The 17,462-nt window shown below is 53.1% G+C and overlaps 8 protein-coding genes across 8 annotated transcripts; 2 read left to right on the forward strand and 6 right to left on the reverse strand.

Annotated features, from left to right (window-relative positions):
- Positions 1-21: 21 nt before the first annotated feature.
- CTRU02_212082 (uncharacterized protein) lies at positions 22-915 on the reverse strand (the record flags this gene model as incomplete). The annotated part of the gene is made up of 2 exons (XM_070205776.1): positions 22-731; positions 753-915. 2 exons carry the CDS (start codon positions 913-915, stop codon positions 22-24), a joined length of 873 nt encoding a protein of 290 aa, XP_070060589.1.
- Positions 916-2,124: 1,209 nt separating this feature from the next.
- On the reverse strand, positions 2,125-2,760 carry CTRU02_212083 (Acyl-coenzyme A thioesterase THEM4-like protein 1; the record flags this gene model as incomplete). The annotated part of the gene is made up of 1 exon (XM_036725088.1): positions 2,125-2,760. The coding sequence occupies one exon, from the start codon at positions 2,758-2,760 to the stop codon at positions 2,125-2,127; it is 636 nt and encodes a 211-aa protein (XP_036583253.1).
- Positions 2,761-3,331: 571 nt separating this feature from the next.
- On the reverse strand, positions 3,332-5,153 carry CTRU02_212084 (major facilitator superfamily transporter; the record flags this gene model as incomplete). The annotated part of the gene is made up of 3 exons (XM_036725087.1): positions 3,332-4,308; positions 4,361-4,708; positions 4,766-5,153. The coding sequence occupies 3 exons, from the start codon at positions 5,151-5,153 to the stop codon at positions 3,332-3,334; spliced, it is 1,713 nt and encodes a 570-aa protein (XP_036583252.1).
- A 618-nt stretch (positions 5,154-5,771) lies between these two features.
- On the reverse strand, positions 5,772-6,761 carry CTRU02_212085 (developmental regulator; the record flags this gene model as incomplete). The annotated part of the gene is made up of 1 exon (XM_036725086.1): positions 5,772-6,761. The coding sequence occupies one exon, from the start codon at positions 6,759-6,761 to the stop codon at positions 5,772-5,774; it is 990 nt and encodes a 329-aa protein (XP_036583251.1).
- A 1,986-nt stretch (positions 6,762-8,747) lies between these two features.
- Positions 8,748-9,578, reverse strand: CTRU02_212086 (uncharacterized protein; the record flags this gene model as incomplete). Its single annotated transcript, XM_036725085.1, has 1 exon — positions 8,748-9,578. One exon carries the CDS (start codon positions 9,576-9,578, stop codon positions 8,748-8,750), a length of 831 nt encoding a protein of 276 aa, XP_036583250.1.
- A 2,289-nt stretch (positions 9,579-11,867) lies between these two features.
- On the forward strand, positions 11,868-12,452 carry CTRU02_212087 (uncharacterized protein; the record flags this gene model as incomplete). Its single annotated transcript, XM_036725084.1, has 1 exon — positions 11,868-12,452. The coding sequence occupies one exon, from the start codon at positions 11,868-11,870 to the stop codon at positions 12,450-12,452; it is 585 nt and encodes a 194-aa protein (XP_036583249.1).
- Positions 12,453-13,566: 1,114 nt separating this feature from the next.
- On the forward strand, positions 13,567-14,640 carry CTRU02_212088 (uncharacterized protein; the record flags this gene model as incomplete). The annotated part of the gene is made up of 3 exons (XM_036725083.1): positions 13,567-13,602; positions 13,724-14,273; positions 14,327-14,640. The coding sequence occupies 3 exons, from the start codon at positions 13,567-13,569 to the stop codon at positions 14,638-14,640; spliced, it is 900 nt and encodes a 299-aa protein (XP_036583248.1).
- A 1,976-nt stretch (positions 14,641-16,616) lies between these two features.
- CTRU02_212089 (uncharacterized protein) lies at positions 16,617-17,042 on the reverse strand (the record flags this gene model as incomplete). The annotated part of the gene is made up of 2 exons (XM_036725082.1): positions 16,617-16,632; positions 16,723-17,042. 2 exons carry the CDS (start codon positions 17,040-17,042, stop codon positions 16,617-16,619), a joined length of 336 nt encoding a protein of 111 aa, XP_036583247.1.
- Positions 17,043-17,462: the final 420 nt, after the last annotated feature.

The following is a 17,462-nucleotide window of genomic DNA, read 5'->3' on the forward strand; positions in this document are numbered from 1 at the left end:
ACCTGCGGTTCCCACCGACTTTTATTTGTCGCCCACCATGCGCTTCACCTTCTCGAGGAGCAGCGCGCTCTCCCGACCGAGCTTGCGCTGACCGTTCTCGCCACCCTTGCGGGCCTTGGCCATGGCGCGGCGGAACCTCTCGCGGTCAGCGGCCTTGCGCTCGCGCTCTTTCTGGCGTCGCTGCATCTCTGCACGACGAGCCTCGGCCTCGGCCTTGCGCTTCTCGGCGTGCGCGAGCTGCTTCTCGTAGTAGCCCGGCTTACGGGGACGACGCGGTTTGCGCGGCTCGTAGCGGTCGACGCCCGCGTCGTCTTCGTCCCCGTCCTGCTCGTCGCCCTCGCCCTCGCCCTCGCCCTCACCGTCTCCGAAACGTTTTCCATGCTTGCGCTTCACGGCGATGGTGTTCGGGTTGGGCAACTCGCCGTCGTTGGCGAGCAAGTCGTGGCGGCTCGGGTGGACTTCTGAGGGATCCGGGCCTGACCGCGCTGGCGTCTCCTCCGAGTCCTTGGTGTCTGCTTCTGGTGCTGACGGTTGAGAATCTCTCTCGGGTGCTTCATCGGCGGGGGGCTCGTTCATAGCCTCGTCTTCATCGTTGCCTGAATCCTGGGCCGACGGCGTGACGGCGGGTTGCGTTGTGGATGATGCCTGGGCGGCGAGTTCCCTCTCCTTGATCTTGGCGTACTGCTTCTTTACCTTGGCTTTGTAAATGAGCTGTGCCTTTTTCTTCTCGACTACGTGGGGGTGTCAGTTATAAGCGGGCATGTCTGAGGGATGCATTTGGTCGGGCTCACCCTTTCTACGCCACGGGCCATCGGGCAGGTTGTCGGGGCCGACGCGGAAACCCTTACGGGGCTTCTTGTTCTGTTGGGCGTCTGAAGAGGCTGCTGCGCCCTCGGCGGCGCGCTTAGGAGCCATCGTCGAGCTTGCGGGTTGAGGGGTTCAAAGAGGATATGCGGGTGGTTGCAGGTTGTGAGATGACGAGATATCTCGAAAGACGAATGAAGCCGGCTTCAACCGCGATGGTTACAGTGAGATTGTTAATTCTTTTCGGATCTGGTCAAGCTGCTGCTTCGTTCGGAATTTCGCTCCAAGTCGCGGAACATTACCCCGACTGAGATGTCGCTGTGAATGAGACCAAGACGGTGAATGTAATTGACGATGAAGAAGGAATGAAATTTTAGGTGGATCTGGATGAGAGGTTCGAGACTGAGACCAAAGCGGGTTAGCGCAGGGTCCGCTTTGGCCAGTTGGTGGCGGGACCCTTCACTTGTTGTGGAGACTGCGTGTACACTGTAGATGCCGACTTGTTCAACCGTCAGGAAGCGCTCAACTATAATTATGTGACTGTTATGATTATGCTTGTCTAGGTATTTTTTTTTCCAATGATTTAAGTAAGTTCCAATGATAGGGTGGCTGTTTTACATCGTCCATGGTTGGCTGAGGCAAGCCAGGACTGGCGGACGTTGTAAACTACAGGAGAAGCAGCAACGGTTGTGAACGACCTTCTGAATCAGATCGATTTGGGAAGGAGAATCACTGTTGCAGAGTTGGCTCGTTCGCATCTCTATTTCCATAGAATAGGCCATCCCATCTCACATGTCCAGAGGCATATCTTGATGAGGACGGTTTATCCATTACTATTGAAGCAATGACGTAGGTTCCTCGGCTTCTTGTGTAGTGGGCGCAACCAACCCAAGTGAGCACCACCAATCCAGGCTTCACTGCCTTATGGTATAAAAACAAAGTATTTAAGCCTGCTTTCAGGGACAGGCGCCATCTCGTCAATGTATTGTTAAGTGTGATTTTCCAGTCATGAACTCAATCGTTTGTCATCTCATCTTCTCCATAAACTGGATAGCTTGTCATGGTAACAGCGAAACACCAAACGTAAAAGTAGAAAATAACGGACCTAAAGAGCCAAGGAAGTTGCCCTTTATCAATGATATTATTTACGTATGCCGAGCCGTCATGGCGATGCCTTCATGCCATAACTGTGTCCAAACACAACCCGACACCAAGTCTACGTGGGCTTGCGCAAAATTCAAGAAAATTCCAGCCCAAACCAACAAACCAAACCAAACAAACGACCTTCTAATATCAACTCCAACACACTCACACTCACATTCACAGCTTCTCTCGCACCCTGACATACAGCGACTCCGCCTTAGCCAACACCTGGCCGTCCTTGTCCTCGATCACGGCGTCGATCCAGTACTTCCTCCCTTCAAACTTCTTCAATGTGACGACAACCAGAATCGTCTGCGGCGTCCGCACGGGCCTGATGTACTGCGTGTTCAGATACGCGGTCATGTACGCCCCCTCGTCGACGAGCCCGTTGGTCTTGTTGACGGGGAGGATCAGCCCGATTGTCTCGTCGAGGATCGTCGCGACGATACCCCCGTGCGACACGCCGGGGTACCCGTTGACGCCCTGGCGCAGGGTCAGCAACGCCTTGATTTCGCGGATGATGTTGCTCGCGGAGCCGTCATTTCCGGCGGATGACGGCGCTGGTTGCAACGGTGATGATGATGATGACGACGACGACGACGACGACAACGAGGGTGCGGGCCGCTTATAAAAGGTGAGAAACGCGGCAATGGTTTTATCCGTGTTCAGCGTCGTGGAGAAGAGCTCGTCCTCTGTGTCCCGTTTCCGAAACCGCGACGTGGGCGTCTCGCGGACTGTGTAGGGCGCGTTGAGGTGCGCCGCCGCCCAGGGGATCGCGAGGAAATGCTTGAGGTCCGGGTTCTCCGACTTCATTGTTGCTGCTGCTGCTGCTATGCTGTAATGGGAGACGACTGAGAAGCTGCGGCAGGGGTGACGGGTGGCAGAATTGATGAGCGTTCTATATAGTGACATGATACACGCTACGGGAATAACTACGACCCTTTTTTTTTTTTTTCCCTTGTCGCCTTTCTCTTGCTAGAGAGGGGCCGAAGTAGGATGCGACGGCGAGCCCACCATCGGGATCGGATATCGAGACACGGTGGTTGATGGGACCGAGGTTTAATCAGATCTCCACGTCGAGGTCAACCGGGGGCCTTGGTCTGTGCACGGCAGTTCCTGGACTTGGCAGCTCAGCTCCAACAGTTTGGATGAGCCAGTCAACCTCCCCCCAAATGTATCCACCGGGATGGGCAAACGCACGCTAACATTTTTCGGGGGTTGCGTCATGAGCGAGTTTTTTGTGTGAGATAGGTAAGGATGACAATGCCCGTCCGATCACTTGTGTACATATCTAGCTTTCATTCAGAGGAGGCGAGGGTCCATGGCACCAAATAAAAAGAAGGGGGTTTTATCATAGTCTTTCAGCGCGGTGCCTCTTTATTATTCAAAGCATATATCTAAAGCTGCTTTTAGCCGTTTTTGATTCTGCGTGGGATCCTACCAGACCCTGTTCTTCCTCGGCATCATCGTTACCGGCCGCCTCGGTATCCAGTTTTCTATTTAAGTAGCTGAGGTAAAATCTCAAGAATAACGCCAGAAAAGCTACCGCCAACATCGCACATGCGCAAGCCCGCATGCCCGGCGCGTAGAAAGGCGCGTCTCGGTCCGGATACAACCTCGTCCCCACGAGCGGTCCACACTGCCCGATAGTCTGCATCAAGGCGAATCCACCACTTTGCCTGCTTTCCGATGCTTGGTTATTGATGTTCCATACTATGGTGAGCGTTACGACGTTGAAGAAGCCAATGGCGGCCGGATATACTGCGAGATAGCGCACCGGTTGCGGTAGGTCGAGTGGTTCCGACAACGCGAGGACCGCATAGCCTCCGGCCGATGCCAGGGCATGCAGGATAATAGGAACTGAACGATTCTGAAGCCAATCCGACAGTCGCGCTGTCACCATGACAGTAATGAAAGCCAGGAAGTAGGGCGGCGCGCTGAGGCCCTGCGATTCCAAGCGGGAGTGTCCCATCTCGGTAAGAATCTTGGGTAGAAAGACGGGTAGAGAAGAGTAGGCCATATTGGTAAGGAAAAACACGGTGGCCATCAGCCAGGCCATGGGGTCGCAGAAGATGGCAGCCACTTCGCGGCCCCTGAGGCCATGGGATTTCTTCTCCCCGTGCTTCTTTTGAGGTTTTTCATGCCTGAGGCGGAGGCGGGCTACCTTCTGTTCGCGAGCAGTGAGATATGGCGCCGTCTCCGGGGCATCGGGGATAATTCGCCATGCAGCCACAGCTACGAGAACCGAGGGAAAGCCTTCGACGAGGAATAGCAGGCGCCAAGGGGCGATGGGCCCAGACTCGGCGAACTTGGTGATAAGCCAGGCTAATGATGATGCAAATGTTGTAGCCAGAGGCGCGGCTGCAGAAAGTTAGTTTTTCGATACCAATGTGGCCCTCATTCAAAAACCAACCTGAGATGAACATTGCCGTGCGAAACGCCAATTCCTCCCGCTTGAAGAAAAACGACAAGTAAAAGGGGATGCCCGTGAACCCTGCTTCGCCTATACCCAGAAGCACTCGTAGGAAGATAAGCATGGGGTAGGAGACAGCTATTGACTGCAGAGAAGCTGTTAGGCCCCACGACAAGACAATCATGGACACGTAAATGTGAGCTGGAACCAGCTTCCATAGTAATGACATCCACTCGAAGGAGATGTACGAAATGTAGAAGGCCGTCAGAGTCCATTCATACCACCCGTCCCAAGGCGGTTGCGACTGCAGATCTTCGTCCATGCCAGCAATGCGAGCATTGCCGATGTCTATGTACGGCAATGTCAGTCACAGCATACCCTGGGGAATCGTGAGTGGAGACATACTAGATCGGTCGAGGAAGCTAAGCATGAAGAGCAGTGCAACGAAGAGGACCAGTCTTCTATCGAACTTGCGAACGACAGCCCTCTCTTCGTCGGGAGTGTAGAGCTGGAAACTTGCGGCAGTACTGGCGCTCGCCCGCCTTTGTAACGAGGGCTCATCGTTGCGCCAGATGTTCCCGATTTCCGAATGTCGTTTTGTGAAGCTCTTCAGCTCGTAGGCCCGGCCACCCCCAAGCTCGGCCTCGTGCATATGGAGGTCATCTTCCGTGTCGCCGTCGATGTCTAGATCGCTGTCGGAATTAAACTCGCCTGACAGTCTCACGAACGAGGGTGACGCTTGGTTGGTATCGAAGGAAGCCCCAGAGGCATGAAGCCCGGATGATTCGGCCATGACGGCAAGGAGAGTCACGCGTCACGCTGGGATCGGAGGGCGCAAGACCGTCATCGGTTGTGACTGGGAGATGATGTCAAATCATAGAGTGGGAAACGCTGCAGATGACCGACTCGCGGGCCAATTCACACGACGGCAGAAGTGTAGTCTGCCGTTCCGCGACAGGGAAATGGGCGTCGCCAACAAGCTTAGATCGTGTTGGTGTCTTGGGTAGCGAGCTCAGCGAGTTGCTGCTAAAATACCCCAAACAGCGGGAGAGCTCAGTCAAATGGGCCTCGGCCAATGACGTAGCAAGCTGACCCCTGCCTCGCTTCGAAGGGAAAGCTGGGGTTGCCGGGGGCGCACATTGCGGCTGGGGTTAGTGGGTTGCGGGAGGAATAAGAGCAGGGGTAAGGTCATGATGGCCTTCACCAGCTCGTTCTTTGTCTCAGTTCAATTTAACAAATCATATATTATACGCTTCCGCTTTATATCGTGTTCTGCATCGCTGCGAGTGCAAGTAGATCATTCAGCCGAAATTCAGGATGCCGTATAGCGTCCGGTACAGCACCGTAACCCTAATAAGTATACATCATATTAATTCGCCTCCTCACCAGCTGCGTGAGCATTCGCGCCTCCTCATGGCTCGTCACCTTTTTTGCCAAAAAGTCTCCTAAAGCCGCCGCCTTTGGGCGTCTTGGGTCTGAAGTCCATGGACGGTTTGGGTTGCAATAACGTTGGCGCGTCTGTGTTCATGTTGGGATGTTGGAAAAGGGTACCATAGGGTAAACCCGCCTCCCTCGGTGAGATTTGTGACTGTTGGGGCGCCATGGCCGATGCGAATTGACTGGCTGGCACGCTAGAGACGTATTCTTGAGGGGAAGCCCCTGATCTTGATGATGGGCCTGCGCCCTTGTCGCGACCCATTGGATTATCATTTTCCGCTTCCCGTGAGGCATCCTCCCTTGTCTGGGCTTCCTTGGAAGCATTCATCTCGTCGGGAAAGTCTCGCACTTCGTCACCGCAAACCACGACGTACCACCGAATGTCTTCACCGCGTTGCAGCTGGTCTCTCAGCTTTTCAAACCAACCTGCCTTCTTCCCTGACGCAGAGCCCTTTTTTGCTTTGTAATACTCGTCACTCGGAGCACTGGCCATGGCCTTGGTTTCACCCAGTCGCTCTTCGTACCGCATGATCTCTTCGGCTATGGAGTTGCTCAGGTCGATACGCACTACATGATCGGCAACGTATGCATAGGGTCTGCTGACATAGCTCAAATCGGTGGGGTCGTATTCTTCGAGCAGCTTCACGGCGCTCCAGCTGTTTTGTAACACATCATCCTCTTCGGGTGGGACGGTCGACGGCGGTACGTCATATTCGGTACGGAGCACGCCCGCCTTGGGAGGTTTGGATTTGTTGCGCTTCTTCCTCTCTCGCTGGGCTTCGGTGTCTTCGGGTGGTGGCTCGGGAAGAAAGTCAAAGAGTGAGTAGAAGGACTCGAGGATAGCAGGGGAGGAATTGGGTGCGATGATCCATTCCGGTGCGGCGTCATCGATGTTCTGGACGACGACAAAGACTCGAATGCTTCGACGATCCCAACGAAAACCATGACACAGATAGGTAGGCATAGCGAGTGGTCGCGATAGAGCTTGGACAGACAGGGAGGGGTTGTGAAAGATAGGACGAAGCGGCGCAGCGGCTTAGGTGGCAGAGCTGAGGTGACCCAATGGCTGCTTTTGCGATAACGAGCGTAAGTCGGTGGAGAGCTCCGAGCCGGGGCTGAGTTGAAGCCCCGATGGTCAAATGTAAGAGTTGGTCGTCACCAATGACACGACTAACAGCGATAGCAGTGGTGGTGGCGGCTTGCGGCGATGTTTGGGGGGGTGCCGCCCTTTTCGACCACCCAGAGCCGTTTCTCAAGTAGGTTGCGTGAAATGGCGTTTTGCTCAATGGAAGTCGAAAGCAGTATGGGGCAAACCGGCGGAACTGGCGGGAGAGAATAGGGATGTGGATGACAAGACAAGAGGCTGGTTGCCGGCGGGCGCTGGGTCGGGTACGCAATGCATTATTCAATTTCTTGCCGAGGAAACATGGCTTGTCGCATCGCTAAGTTGGGGGTACGGCACAACCTCGTGGCCCAAAGACAGATGACTCCGGACTACCCGACAGCAGTCTTGGGTGCTGAATGGACAAAATCGAAGGCGGGTTCCAAAGGAAAAAGCAAAGGCAAAAATTGGGTCGAGGTTAGGTCGAGGTTAGGTGCAGAAAGTGGTGCGAGGCGGGTGGGTAGAGAAAGAAAAGTAGCAATAAGAAATCAGAAATGGAATGGGAAGAATGGGTTGGAATGAACGACTTCCCAGTAGAGAGGAGCTGTAGAAGCAGACGCCACCGGAACCAGACCCGGAGCTTACAGGCGGCTGTGCTGCTGTTTGCTGTGTGCTGTGTGCTTGCTATTTGATGTTTGCGCCTGTGCTTCTTTTCTGTCTGTGCTCCCCAGCCCAGACGAGAACGGGCCTATTTCTGGACGCTGCAGCCTGCTAGCGTGTGTATCAGACGCCGGTGCAGTCGCTTGCTGGTCCACATGGGCATCGATTGAGACAGGGTTTTTTTTTGGGGGGGGGGGAGGGGGTTTTTGTCGGAAGAGATGAACAACTGGAAGGCTATTTTGATGGAGTCTTTTTACGATAGACCGATCGATGGAGGATGATCGCCGTTGCAGCCCGCATTAGAGTAATAGTGATGAAAGTCAGATCAATCCGCATCCTACGTAGTCAGGTAGTATACGTAGTACTTTTCTCTTCCAGTTGCAGGCTATTGCTGGCTTCATGTAAGTGTTCCAAGGTCCACCACGGGTACTACCTTGCCCTGACTGACTTTGACTTGTGCATGTCATCGCAGCCGAGGTTTCTTCCCCCTGTCTGCGCCACTGCAGCCTCAGCCTGTCTATCATCAACTTAGAAACTTGAGCTCGCCCGCTTCCTGGTGCTGAGAACACATTTCGAAGAAGGCGAGGCAGACGCCCACAACTTGAAGTCTGGCCAAGCTTATCTAGCTTAACATGTCACACCATCAGACTTTAGGTTCAACCAGCCTCAACTCGAATTCGATGCCCTAACCCAACAAGTGGTTGCCCTCGGCGCAAGAGTAAGTGAGCCAATTGCCTGTTGCCATGTGATTTGCTGTTGGAGAAATAGAAAGACATACGCGTTCAACAACCCTGTAGTGTGGCAGAGTTTCAAGAGATCGTGAAACCACGAGGGAGTGACATAAAGCTTAATCCCTGGTTGAAATGACCAAGGTCCTGCCGAAGCGCTCATACCGAACAGGCGGGGTACACTACACGCTACATAGTATGTGCGTCTGGTTGGAAATGTGTCACACCCTCCCTCTGCAGCTGTCAATAAAGGTTAGCACCGCTTTGGCCGGGCCGAAGCCCACGTGCGTGCACAGTCAGTTTGCAAATGCTTCCCGAACGTAGAAATCCAAAAAAAAAAAAAAAAACCGCGAGGATGTCTGTAAATCTCCAATGTGAACGCCAAAGCTGCTTGACGAACTCAATGATATACTACATACACTAAGAAACTCTCCACTGGCTCTCATCAACCATCTGGTCCTCAGATCAACGCCATGACACCTACAACCGTGGCTCCGAGAGCCAACGGCATGCTTGTGAGCATCCGGCCCGATCCACTCGGAGGTGCCGACCCTGACGGCGCCACATTGCCCGAAACCACCCCCGTCTCCGCCACGGTAACGGATGCCGTGCCTGCCTCCGTTGGCAACGACGCACTATCAGTAGAACTCCTCGTAGGGCTTCCCGATTCGGTCGTCTTCGCTGGCGATCCTGTCGGCGTAGCGCTACTGAACGGCTTGCACGTCTCCGTATTCCATTTTTCCGAATCAAATGAAAGGTAATACGACGCATCCCTAGTCCCCCACCATGTCCTGCTTCCAAACTTCTCCAAGCCAGCGGTCATGGCCACGACAATTGAGCGTGCCTCAACGAAACACGTGTTGACCGCTTGTTGCTCGGCCACCGCCGTAGAGCTACCCGATACGGTCGTTTCCGTGCACCATCCATATTGATCAGAGAGTGTTGCGTTGCCGAAATTACCCAGGTTGCACTCCCAACGCTTGACCAATCCTGCGGTCGCCGTATTGGTGCCTGCCCAGTGTGAACCATCTGAATGGGTGATGTCGACTGGGTAGTAGCCTTCCTTCTTGCAGGCCTCGTTGGCAGACGGACAGGCCACCCGATAGGTCGTCTCAACCCTGGTGATGCTGCTGCTGCTGTAGCCAACGACGGATGCCTCGAGGGAGCCAGCAGGGTGGGAGTCATAAATGAAGAAATAGCGAGCCGGTGCTGGTGTAACGGCCGGTACTTGTTGCGCGTTGGTGCTCGCAAGCAGCGCCGCAGCTGCAAACAAAGTTTGAGTTGTCTTCATCGTTGATTTTTTCAGTCGTAAGACGGGGGTGTCAATCTTAGGTCGGTTTGCTGAAGGAAGCGTCACGCCTCAGTTGATGGAAAGATTCTCGGTTGGAATACGCGTCGCGAGGACTTTGGTTATAAAGTATTGTTGGTCATTGTTGTCCCTCGAGGTGACCAGGGTGGTATTGCCTGACTTGAAAGGGACTTTTGACCTGCGCAGGCGTTTTTTTTGTCCTTCCTCAACACCAACTTATTTACCCGTACCCCTTGCAAATTAGATTGCGCCTATCTGAAGCTTGGCGCCTTAGAAAGGAAGTCAGTATACGCATAAATCTGTGCTACGAGGTAGACTTTTTGGCGGTTAGGCGTGGTAACAGTCCACGTAGAACTAGATCATCCAAGCCCCCGCTAAAGGAAGAGAAAGGCGTAGCGGACGGGCCATGCTTCGCGAAAGTTAGGGCATTCACTTAAATGCCGTCCGAATAACGTCTTACCGATGAAACCCCATCGAAATGCCGCCAGGCAAGACTATACAAGGCGCTGCCTGGGGGTCAGAATACACTCGAGTGCTCTTGGTAAACTTCCCCAGGTGCTCTCATCATGAGTTGGTCTCGCTTGGAGTTGAGGCTTGTTCGTTGGAACAGCAATGCCACATGAGCATGGCATTGCTCAACGGCTACAACGTGCGGACGCAGTTAAGCCAAGAGAACCACTTTCTTCTCTTCAGCTCAGGAGGGTGGTCATTCTCACTCTAATAAATGGGAAAACCACGACATGTGGCCAAACACCTCATGCTTGTGAAAAGGCGTCGAAATGGGGATAGCGTGTGATGTGGAACCCCGATCGGGGATGGGAGGTCCCCGAAGTCTCTGTCGCCTACATAATACGTAGTGGTAGTGTACCCGTAGGTGTATGCTGTTCTCAGGGGGGCCAAATATGTTAACTGGGCCCCCTCAACCTCGTATCATCAGAAACAGCTTGGCCAGAACACTTGGGGGTCCCGGGTGGTTCTGCTCAGAGGCTGGCTGTCAAAAACAGGGGTTACGAGCCGCAGCCATACTCAAAGTAGACTGTCTCGGCAGGCCCCCCCCCCAGAAGCTTCATTTCATCTTCTTTCCAGGATCTGACTCTTATCCGCAGCCAGCACCCACTATCCGAAGCTTTTCACGCCTTTCCCGCAACGACAATAAACCCGCAGGGAGAACACGCGGGCGGGAGCTCTGATTTATCAGTCAATATACGGGAAGTTGATGCTCTATCTGTCTTACATGTAAATGGAGCGAAGGCCTGGGATAATGTTTATTGATCCTTCAGTTACTGGAATACAGTATGCCGAACCGGCTTGGCAGCAGAAGATTGAGATAGACTTTCTCAGCCAAAGGTGGACCTGACAGACGGCATGATATTCACCCAAGCAAATGTTGCTGGCAGCTTTCTTCAGGAGGAAATAGAACCGCATGATTAACGCTTCCACGCTAGTAGCATGGCTACGATGTATTCGCCGCTGGGATCCAGCAAACCAGGGGATAATCGAAGTCGGTAGCCGTGCTTTAAAGCACTCTGGTGCTGTCTCAGCGCCAGAAGGTGTGGCACCCATTCCAGAAACTGAGAAGGCTTAAGCCCCCACGCCTTACTGATACCATGTGCGCCAGAAGCAACCATCCCACTGCACGTCGCGCCTCTTTCTCCAACGAGCTTCTATTATTAGATTACTTTGCTCTTAGTAATCAGCTTCTGAAGAACCTCATTAGGATCCGAGATGGTCAACATTTGGTTTTACCAGCGAGAGTAAGAGCAACTTGAAGAAGGCGTCATCGGGTAACAGTTTTGTCACCGTTGCCACATAATCCAGAACCATCGCGATAAGACAATGACTGCGAATTAATATATGTGGGGGTAGCAAAAAAATTATACCCATTACACCATCGAAGTGTTCCTTGAAAGCAGGACCGTGCTGTGGAAACACAACGTTGCCGCAGACATTGGGAACTGTTATGACGAGTACGGCTATTTTGACGTAGGCAAATTGATAATTCGACGTATCTAACCACTTTCGTCGCCTTCGCCACGCAGCCACTTTTACCCTTGCAACCTCGAAAGTACTGATTCCCAGAGGTACAATACTTTTTGCTGGCGGCCCCAGCAAAACTATTTTCAGCTGCAAGGGCTAGCACGCGTCAGTCAGTATTAGGTAAGTTTGAGGATAGCAGATCAGAGGAAGACACTAACCTGTGGCCTACAGATGTAGACCCCCTTGTTTTTTGCCTTGGAAATCACGATTCATACACCAGCAGTCCCTCCAACTATGTCAACAATCAAAGCCCCAACGTTTGACGAGTGTTACCTCCGCGTACGCCTTCTGTATCGCGATAGGGGAATTGCCCTGAGTATTAGGCGATCATACCAAAGCGGGCGACGTGTTGATATTATTTGTGACCGTGGGCGACGATACAGTAGCAAGTCCCAAGTGCGGAAAACGAGCAGCAAGGTCTGTGACTGCCCATTTGCTGGCAAAATTCGATTCCTACCCGAGACGAACGAATGGATATGGGAGGTGCTCGCTGGCCGTGATTCGCACAACCACGATCCTGTTCTTGAGGGGAATTTTGAGTCTGTTCCTGCCTTTCGAACTCTGAGCCAAGCAGAAGCGGAGTTTCGGAAGACATCTAGTGATATCGAGACGAATAAACCGTCGATTATCGACCGGGTTGAGCAACTATCGAAAGCAAGAATAAAGTCACGGGATATCGCAAGTCAGATTCGTGAGCAAGAGAACGTTATAATAACTGCCTACGACGTTAGAAATATTCAACAGAAGCTCCGCCACGAGAAGTATGGCCCATTAAGCAGTACATCCGAATTTGCTGGCGGGGCCACTGTGTGGCTGTGACGGTGGATTTTACTGACGAAAGTGGTTAGATACGTCGAATTATCAATTTGCCTACGTCAAAATAGCCGTACTCTGTTATGACCCTGGGCTAAAGTCCCACAAACCCTCTCAACCTCCCCAGCTGGTCAGCGCTTAGCAACCCTTGATGAGCCATCGTCATGCCCACATGTCTGGCTGGCACGCCTTGTAACGGCCCGTTTGATTGGGCCCTTTCCGATCTCAAGACTTTCCTAAGGGGTCCATCTCCGGTAGCACAGGGGATTTAGCAATCGACTTGGGCTTCTTTCCGTCGATGCCAATCTCCGTGTGGGAATGAATTCACAGCCGACTCGTCTCGAGTCTCCATTGCTCCCCCCCTCAACCACCGCACTAGACCGTCTTATTGATCCACCCACTTGTGTGTCAACATACAGGGACTAAAAGCGCCAAGATATGTGGCCCAGCTTCGCCCACCACCTCCTGTACAGTCAGGTCCAGCTCTCGTGACTGGCCTTATCCATCGCCCTACAGCGCGGCTAGCCCGTTAACGAAGCGCAGATTGGCCTTGCTGATTTTTTCCCATTCAACATGTCACTCATCACTAACGAATGAGAAGTGTGCTCAGCGCTAAATATGGCCAACCTCGCCTGCAATCCGATTATCCGAATGAAGCCTCTCTGCTCTATCCCCTCTTCTCGTTCGATTCCTCCAGGTCGACAATGGATCCTGCGACTGCATTGCCTCTGGAAATGATACTGTGGTCTTGGGGCCCCTGCAATATGTCGCCTTCATTTTTATGCCTGTGGTGTTCATGGATTGGATCCCGCTCTGGGTTGGCCCCCTCTGCTAGTTTAGGATGTGAGACCCAGCTGTTCTTCCCCTTGTTGTCCACATAATAAGTCGACCATCAGCCCAAATGATGGAGACACCGTGGATCCGCTTGGCTGCTAGATTTTGTTGCGAACCCGGCCTCCATGTCTTTGAACGCTGCCCATTCGATTCGACCACACACACATACTCTCTCTTTCTCTCTCTCTCCCGGTATAGTTTTAATTCTCCAGTCGTGCAACGTGCTTTCCCATACGCCCATCAGAGTAGGCCGCATCTTTCCATGCGCCGACTGTGATCGAGATAGATGAAGAAAGCCGAGTATCTCCCAATGGGTCCTATGGTAAGTCCCTGTCTGCCACTCTTGGTTGCCTTGGCCATCCACTCCAAGCTTCCACTCCAGTATTCGTTGATCTTTCTTTCCGGTCACAGTTCTTGAACAGCTTGACTAAAGGATTGGTTAGAAGTATGATGAAGGCCCGGAGGTGGCTCCCCAGCAGGCATCCCTAGAGGTGTACCACTCCCCTCAGTCCTATCCCTCTTCGCCTCAGCCATCAGCCTTTTCGCCGGTTCAAAGGCAAGACTCGTCATTCGGACAGTATTCCGCGACGACAGTTGACCGATCCGTGTACGCCCATGCCGTACTTCCTCATCCTCAGTCAGCATATCACATGCCCGCTGTAGAGTCTCCCCCAACTAAAAAGTACAAAAAGACAATCTGCGGCTGTACCGTACTTGTCTTTATCCTTTCCACAATCATCGCAGCCTTGGCTGCCGCTGTCATCGGCCTCGCAGCAGGTACCGGCGTAGAAGCGAGTCGTGCCCAAAATGCGCTTGAACAACTGGCAGCACTGCAGGCGTTGATGCCTACTGGCACGGCTACAGCCACGTCAACGACTGCGGCAACAGCCACATCAGCGTCCGCCTCGGCGACGGCGACAAGCTTCGCTTCCATCTCCAACGACTGCTCTAATGCGGACGAGACGACGACCGGACAGACGTACACCACTGATTGTAAGCCCGCGAAGTGAGAGCATCCCATAGGACCCTACTAATACCATGAACAGTCTTTGGAAAAGTAACTTACACGATGTTCTGCAATTCCAACGCACCAAACGTACCTATCATGTCGCTCTTTACCGCCAACTTCAACAACTGCATGGACGCCTGCGCTGCCTTCGCCTCGTCTAGAAAGGCCTTCGCTGCCAACACCACATGCGCCGGAGTCAGTTTCATCCCTCTGTGGACAACGAGGCAGGGTGCGGTCGAGGGCAAGGCACCGGGTAACTGCTACCTCAAGCCAGGGCCGCAGACACGCTCAGGTCTGGAGACGCCAAATATCGGCACAGAGTGCCATGCTGCTATTTTGAACTCCTCATAGATTAAACAGCGTTATGGGATGGCGTCGAGCGTGGGGATCGGTTTGATGGCGCAGGCTTTCTGGTTTTTTGGTTTGTTATACCACTTGTATGGACTAGAACTTTCCTGTATATTAATTGGAGGCGACCAGGCGCAGACGGGGTATGTGGGAAGACATGGCATTGTTATAGAGATGCGAAAAACAAAATTCACTTACACTAGAAGATTGACTGAATGCCACAAGGCCTTGCGGTGACGTCAAATTTCAGAACAACTTATGACTAAGACATGTGGCATACATTCTCCAGTGATGTTGGACGTTGGCGGAGTTCCACCTCGTTGGCTTCAAGATATTTGAACGAACATGGCCATGTCGGAACCACAGATTAAGCCTTCATATGACGTGGGGTGGGGCGAACGGCAGAGCTGCCCGAGAACATACAGAGAACCCTGAAGGCAAGTCGGATCTGATCATTGGCCACGAAGACACTGAGCTTGTCGTGTCGGCCTAAAGGGTAATATTGGAAGCCCCAGCTGTGGACTGGCTGCAATCGGATCTTCACAGGTTCTGCGTGTTGTGGCTCCCGTTGGGCGTACCGCGGGACGAGGGATTAGCCGACCAATCCAGAGGTTGGTTTACCCGCGAGAAGCTAGGCCAGCGGGCGCAATAGCCATGTTTTGACTAGGTATCACAGTTAGTTGCAGTGGAGTGTGGGATTAGGAAGAACGGCCTCGTCACATGCCGTTCCTTCTTTCCTCTTTTCTCGTCAGTAGCACTTTCCGGCACTAAATATGACTGCCAACACGACAATTGCTCATGTCAACCATGACTCTACAACACTATCCCATCTTCAGGTAAACGGGGGCCATCTATGACTTATAGTAGAGCTCGGCCGTCCTGCCAAAATCCTCTTGGTTCGGAAAAGCCGCCCATAAGCCGCCTTAGTAAGCGGTGACGGCCATTAGCGGCATCAGGGAGGTCAAGCCAACCGGCCCGCCTGCTCTCCAAGCTGCCAGGTGCGAACTCGTAAATGGTTTTTGTCCATTGTTCAAACCCCGTTCTTCGGCAATTTTATCCACTTCAAACCGATACTGAGCGACGCAAGCCATGAACGTCAGTTCAAGACTCTTGATGCTGTCCGGCTTTGGACCAACTAGGATATAGATGCTCCTCCGACCTCGCAGTCAGCTGGGAAAAAAGAAAAAAAAAAGGGTCCAGCAAGAACACGCTTTTGTCCAAGCTTGTCGTACGGTGGTGGGGCCCCGAATGGATGAGATTCCGAGTCTAACGCACGCCGAGACAGGGACCGAAGAAGGGCTTCGATCCCTTCTGACGGCGGTCGGTGTCCTGCGGTACCGGACGGGATGCGGTTATCGGCCCCCCCTCCCTCTAGTTTGGTGCCTCATGCCTCATGCCTGCATACAGCGCGGATACGAGTGCGGAGAAACTGTCGCGGTGAATCTACTGCGAAAGGAGCCTTGGACCGGACATCTGTCATTGGTTAGAGTCCGTGTCGAGTCGTCGCTGACAACGGGAAAACCTGTCTTTGATTTCCCTAGCGTAACCTGGGCACGACGTGTAGTCGGGCAGGATTGCCAGAACCATTCTGGATTGGAAACGAGCAAGGCGGGATAGGTTCCGCCAGAACGTCAACATGAAATTGCCCTTGGCACAGTGATACACATGCTCGGCTCGAACATTGACTCGAACATTTACGGCGCTGTTCCCTAGTGTCGCGGCTGAGCACTCCGAAGCCGAAGCCGCCCTCCTCTTCAGCCAAACCAAGATTGTACAATGCGGCTAGAGGATGGTCCCAAAAGACTTCGCGCTTGTCTCCTTCAGCAACCAGCGGCGCAGTTTTTCTGAAGCCCCAGACGTGCTGTTCTGGGTGAATGGCTGCAACTAGTGGGTCTATTATTAATGTGCGTTACACAGGGGGCAGCGATACAGACCTCTTAGCGGCACACCGTGGGTTGATCATAGCGAGGCTCAACTCACTATGGTGCTGACGGCCTTACCGTAAGACGGGCATGTTCAGCCTACAGAGAAGCGAAACAAGGGCACAGCAGGCTACACCGCAGTCTGCACATGGTAATCACCAACCAGAAAGCGAGCCAGACCCTCGAGCTGCAACCTCGCTGCCGCAATGGCATACTTAGTTCGTTCATTGCAGTGCCGCTCACCAATGCTAGAAACGACATGAGAGTTCTAGAAAGCCCCCCCAGCGTTATGATCCGATAACGATGACCACCAAAGTCCCAAAGCGCATCCTTGTATTCGCGATCTCGTTGCTGCCTTGCGGAGTCGCCTCTTCGACCACTGACGCGTCTCAAAGAATGGCGTTTCGGTCGGGATGATCTAGCAACGAGGAAATGATAGAAACGGCTTCTTTTGTAACTCAATTGCACCCAAGCCGAACACATTGCGGCAAGCCGACTGGTGGCCCAGTTATCCTCAACTACACCAACCACCACTCCGACTTCGTCCCCGCAACGTGGGAGGCGCTACTCCATGCACTAAACCTACAAGCGACACACCGGCGCGGGCGTAAAGGCGGGGGTGCCCCCGTCGGGAGGGTGTAAACTTGTCGAGCGAAGGGCGCACTCTTGACAAGTTGATGCACACGCGACCCATACGAATCCTGGTCTCTCGAGCCGTCTAGTGATGACTCCGACTTGGGACATCCGTCAATGCTGGAGTGCAAGCGGCTTGTTCTAACGTATTGCGAGAAGAGAGAGGCTTTGAATAAAAGAATTCAACACCTGGAGCCAGGTTTTCCCATTTTTGTATCCTTCATTCTTATACATCTTATCAATTGCCTCCGACCGACCTTGATTTGTCAA

This window comes from Colletotrichum truncatum (genome assembly GCF_014235925.2).
Source record: "Colletotrichum truncatum strain CMES1059 chromosome Unknown Contig_0008, whole genome shotgun sequence".
Classification (NCBI taxonomy): Eukaryota; Fungi; Ascomycota; class Sordariomycetes; order Glomerellales; family Glomerellaceae; genus Colletotrichum; species Colletotrichum truncatum.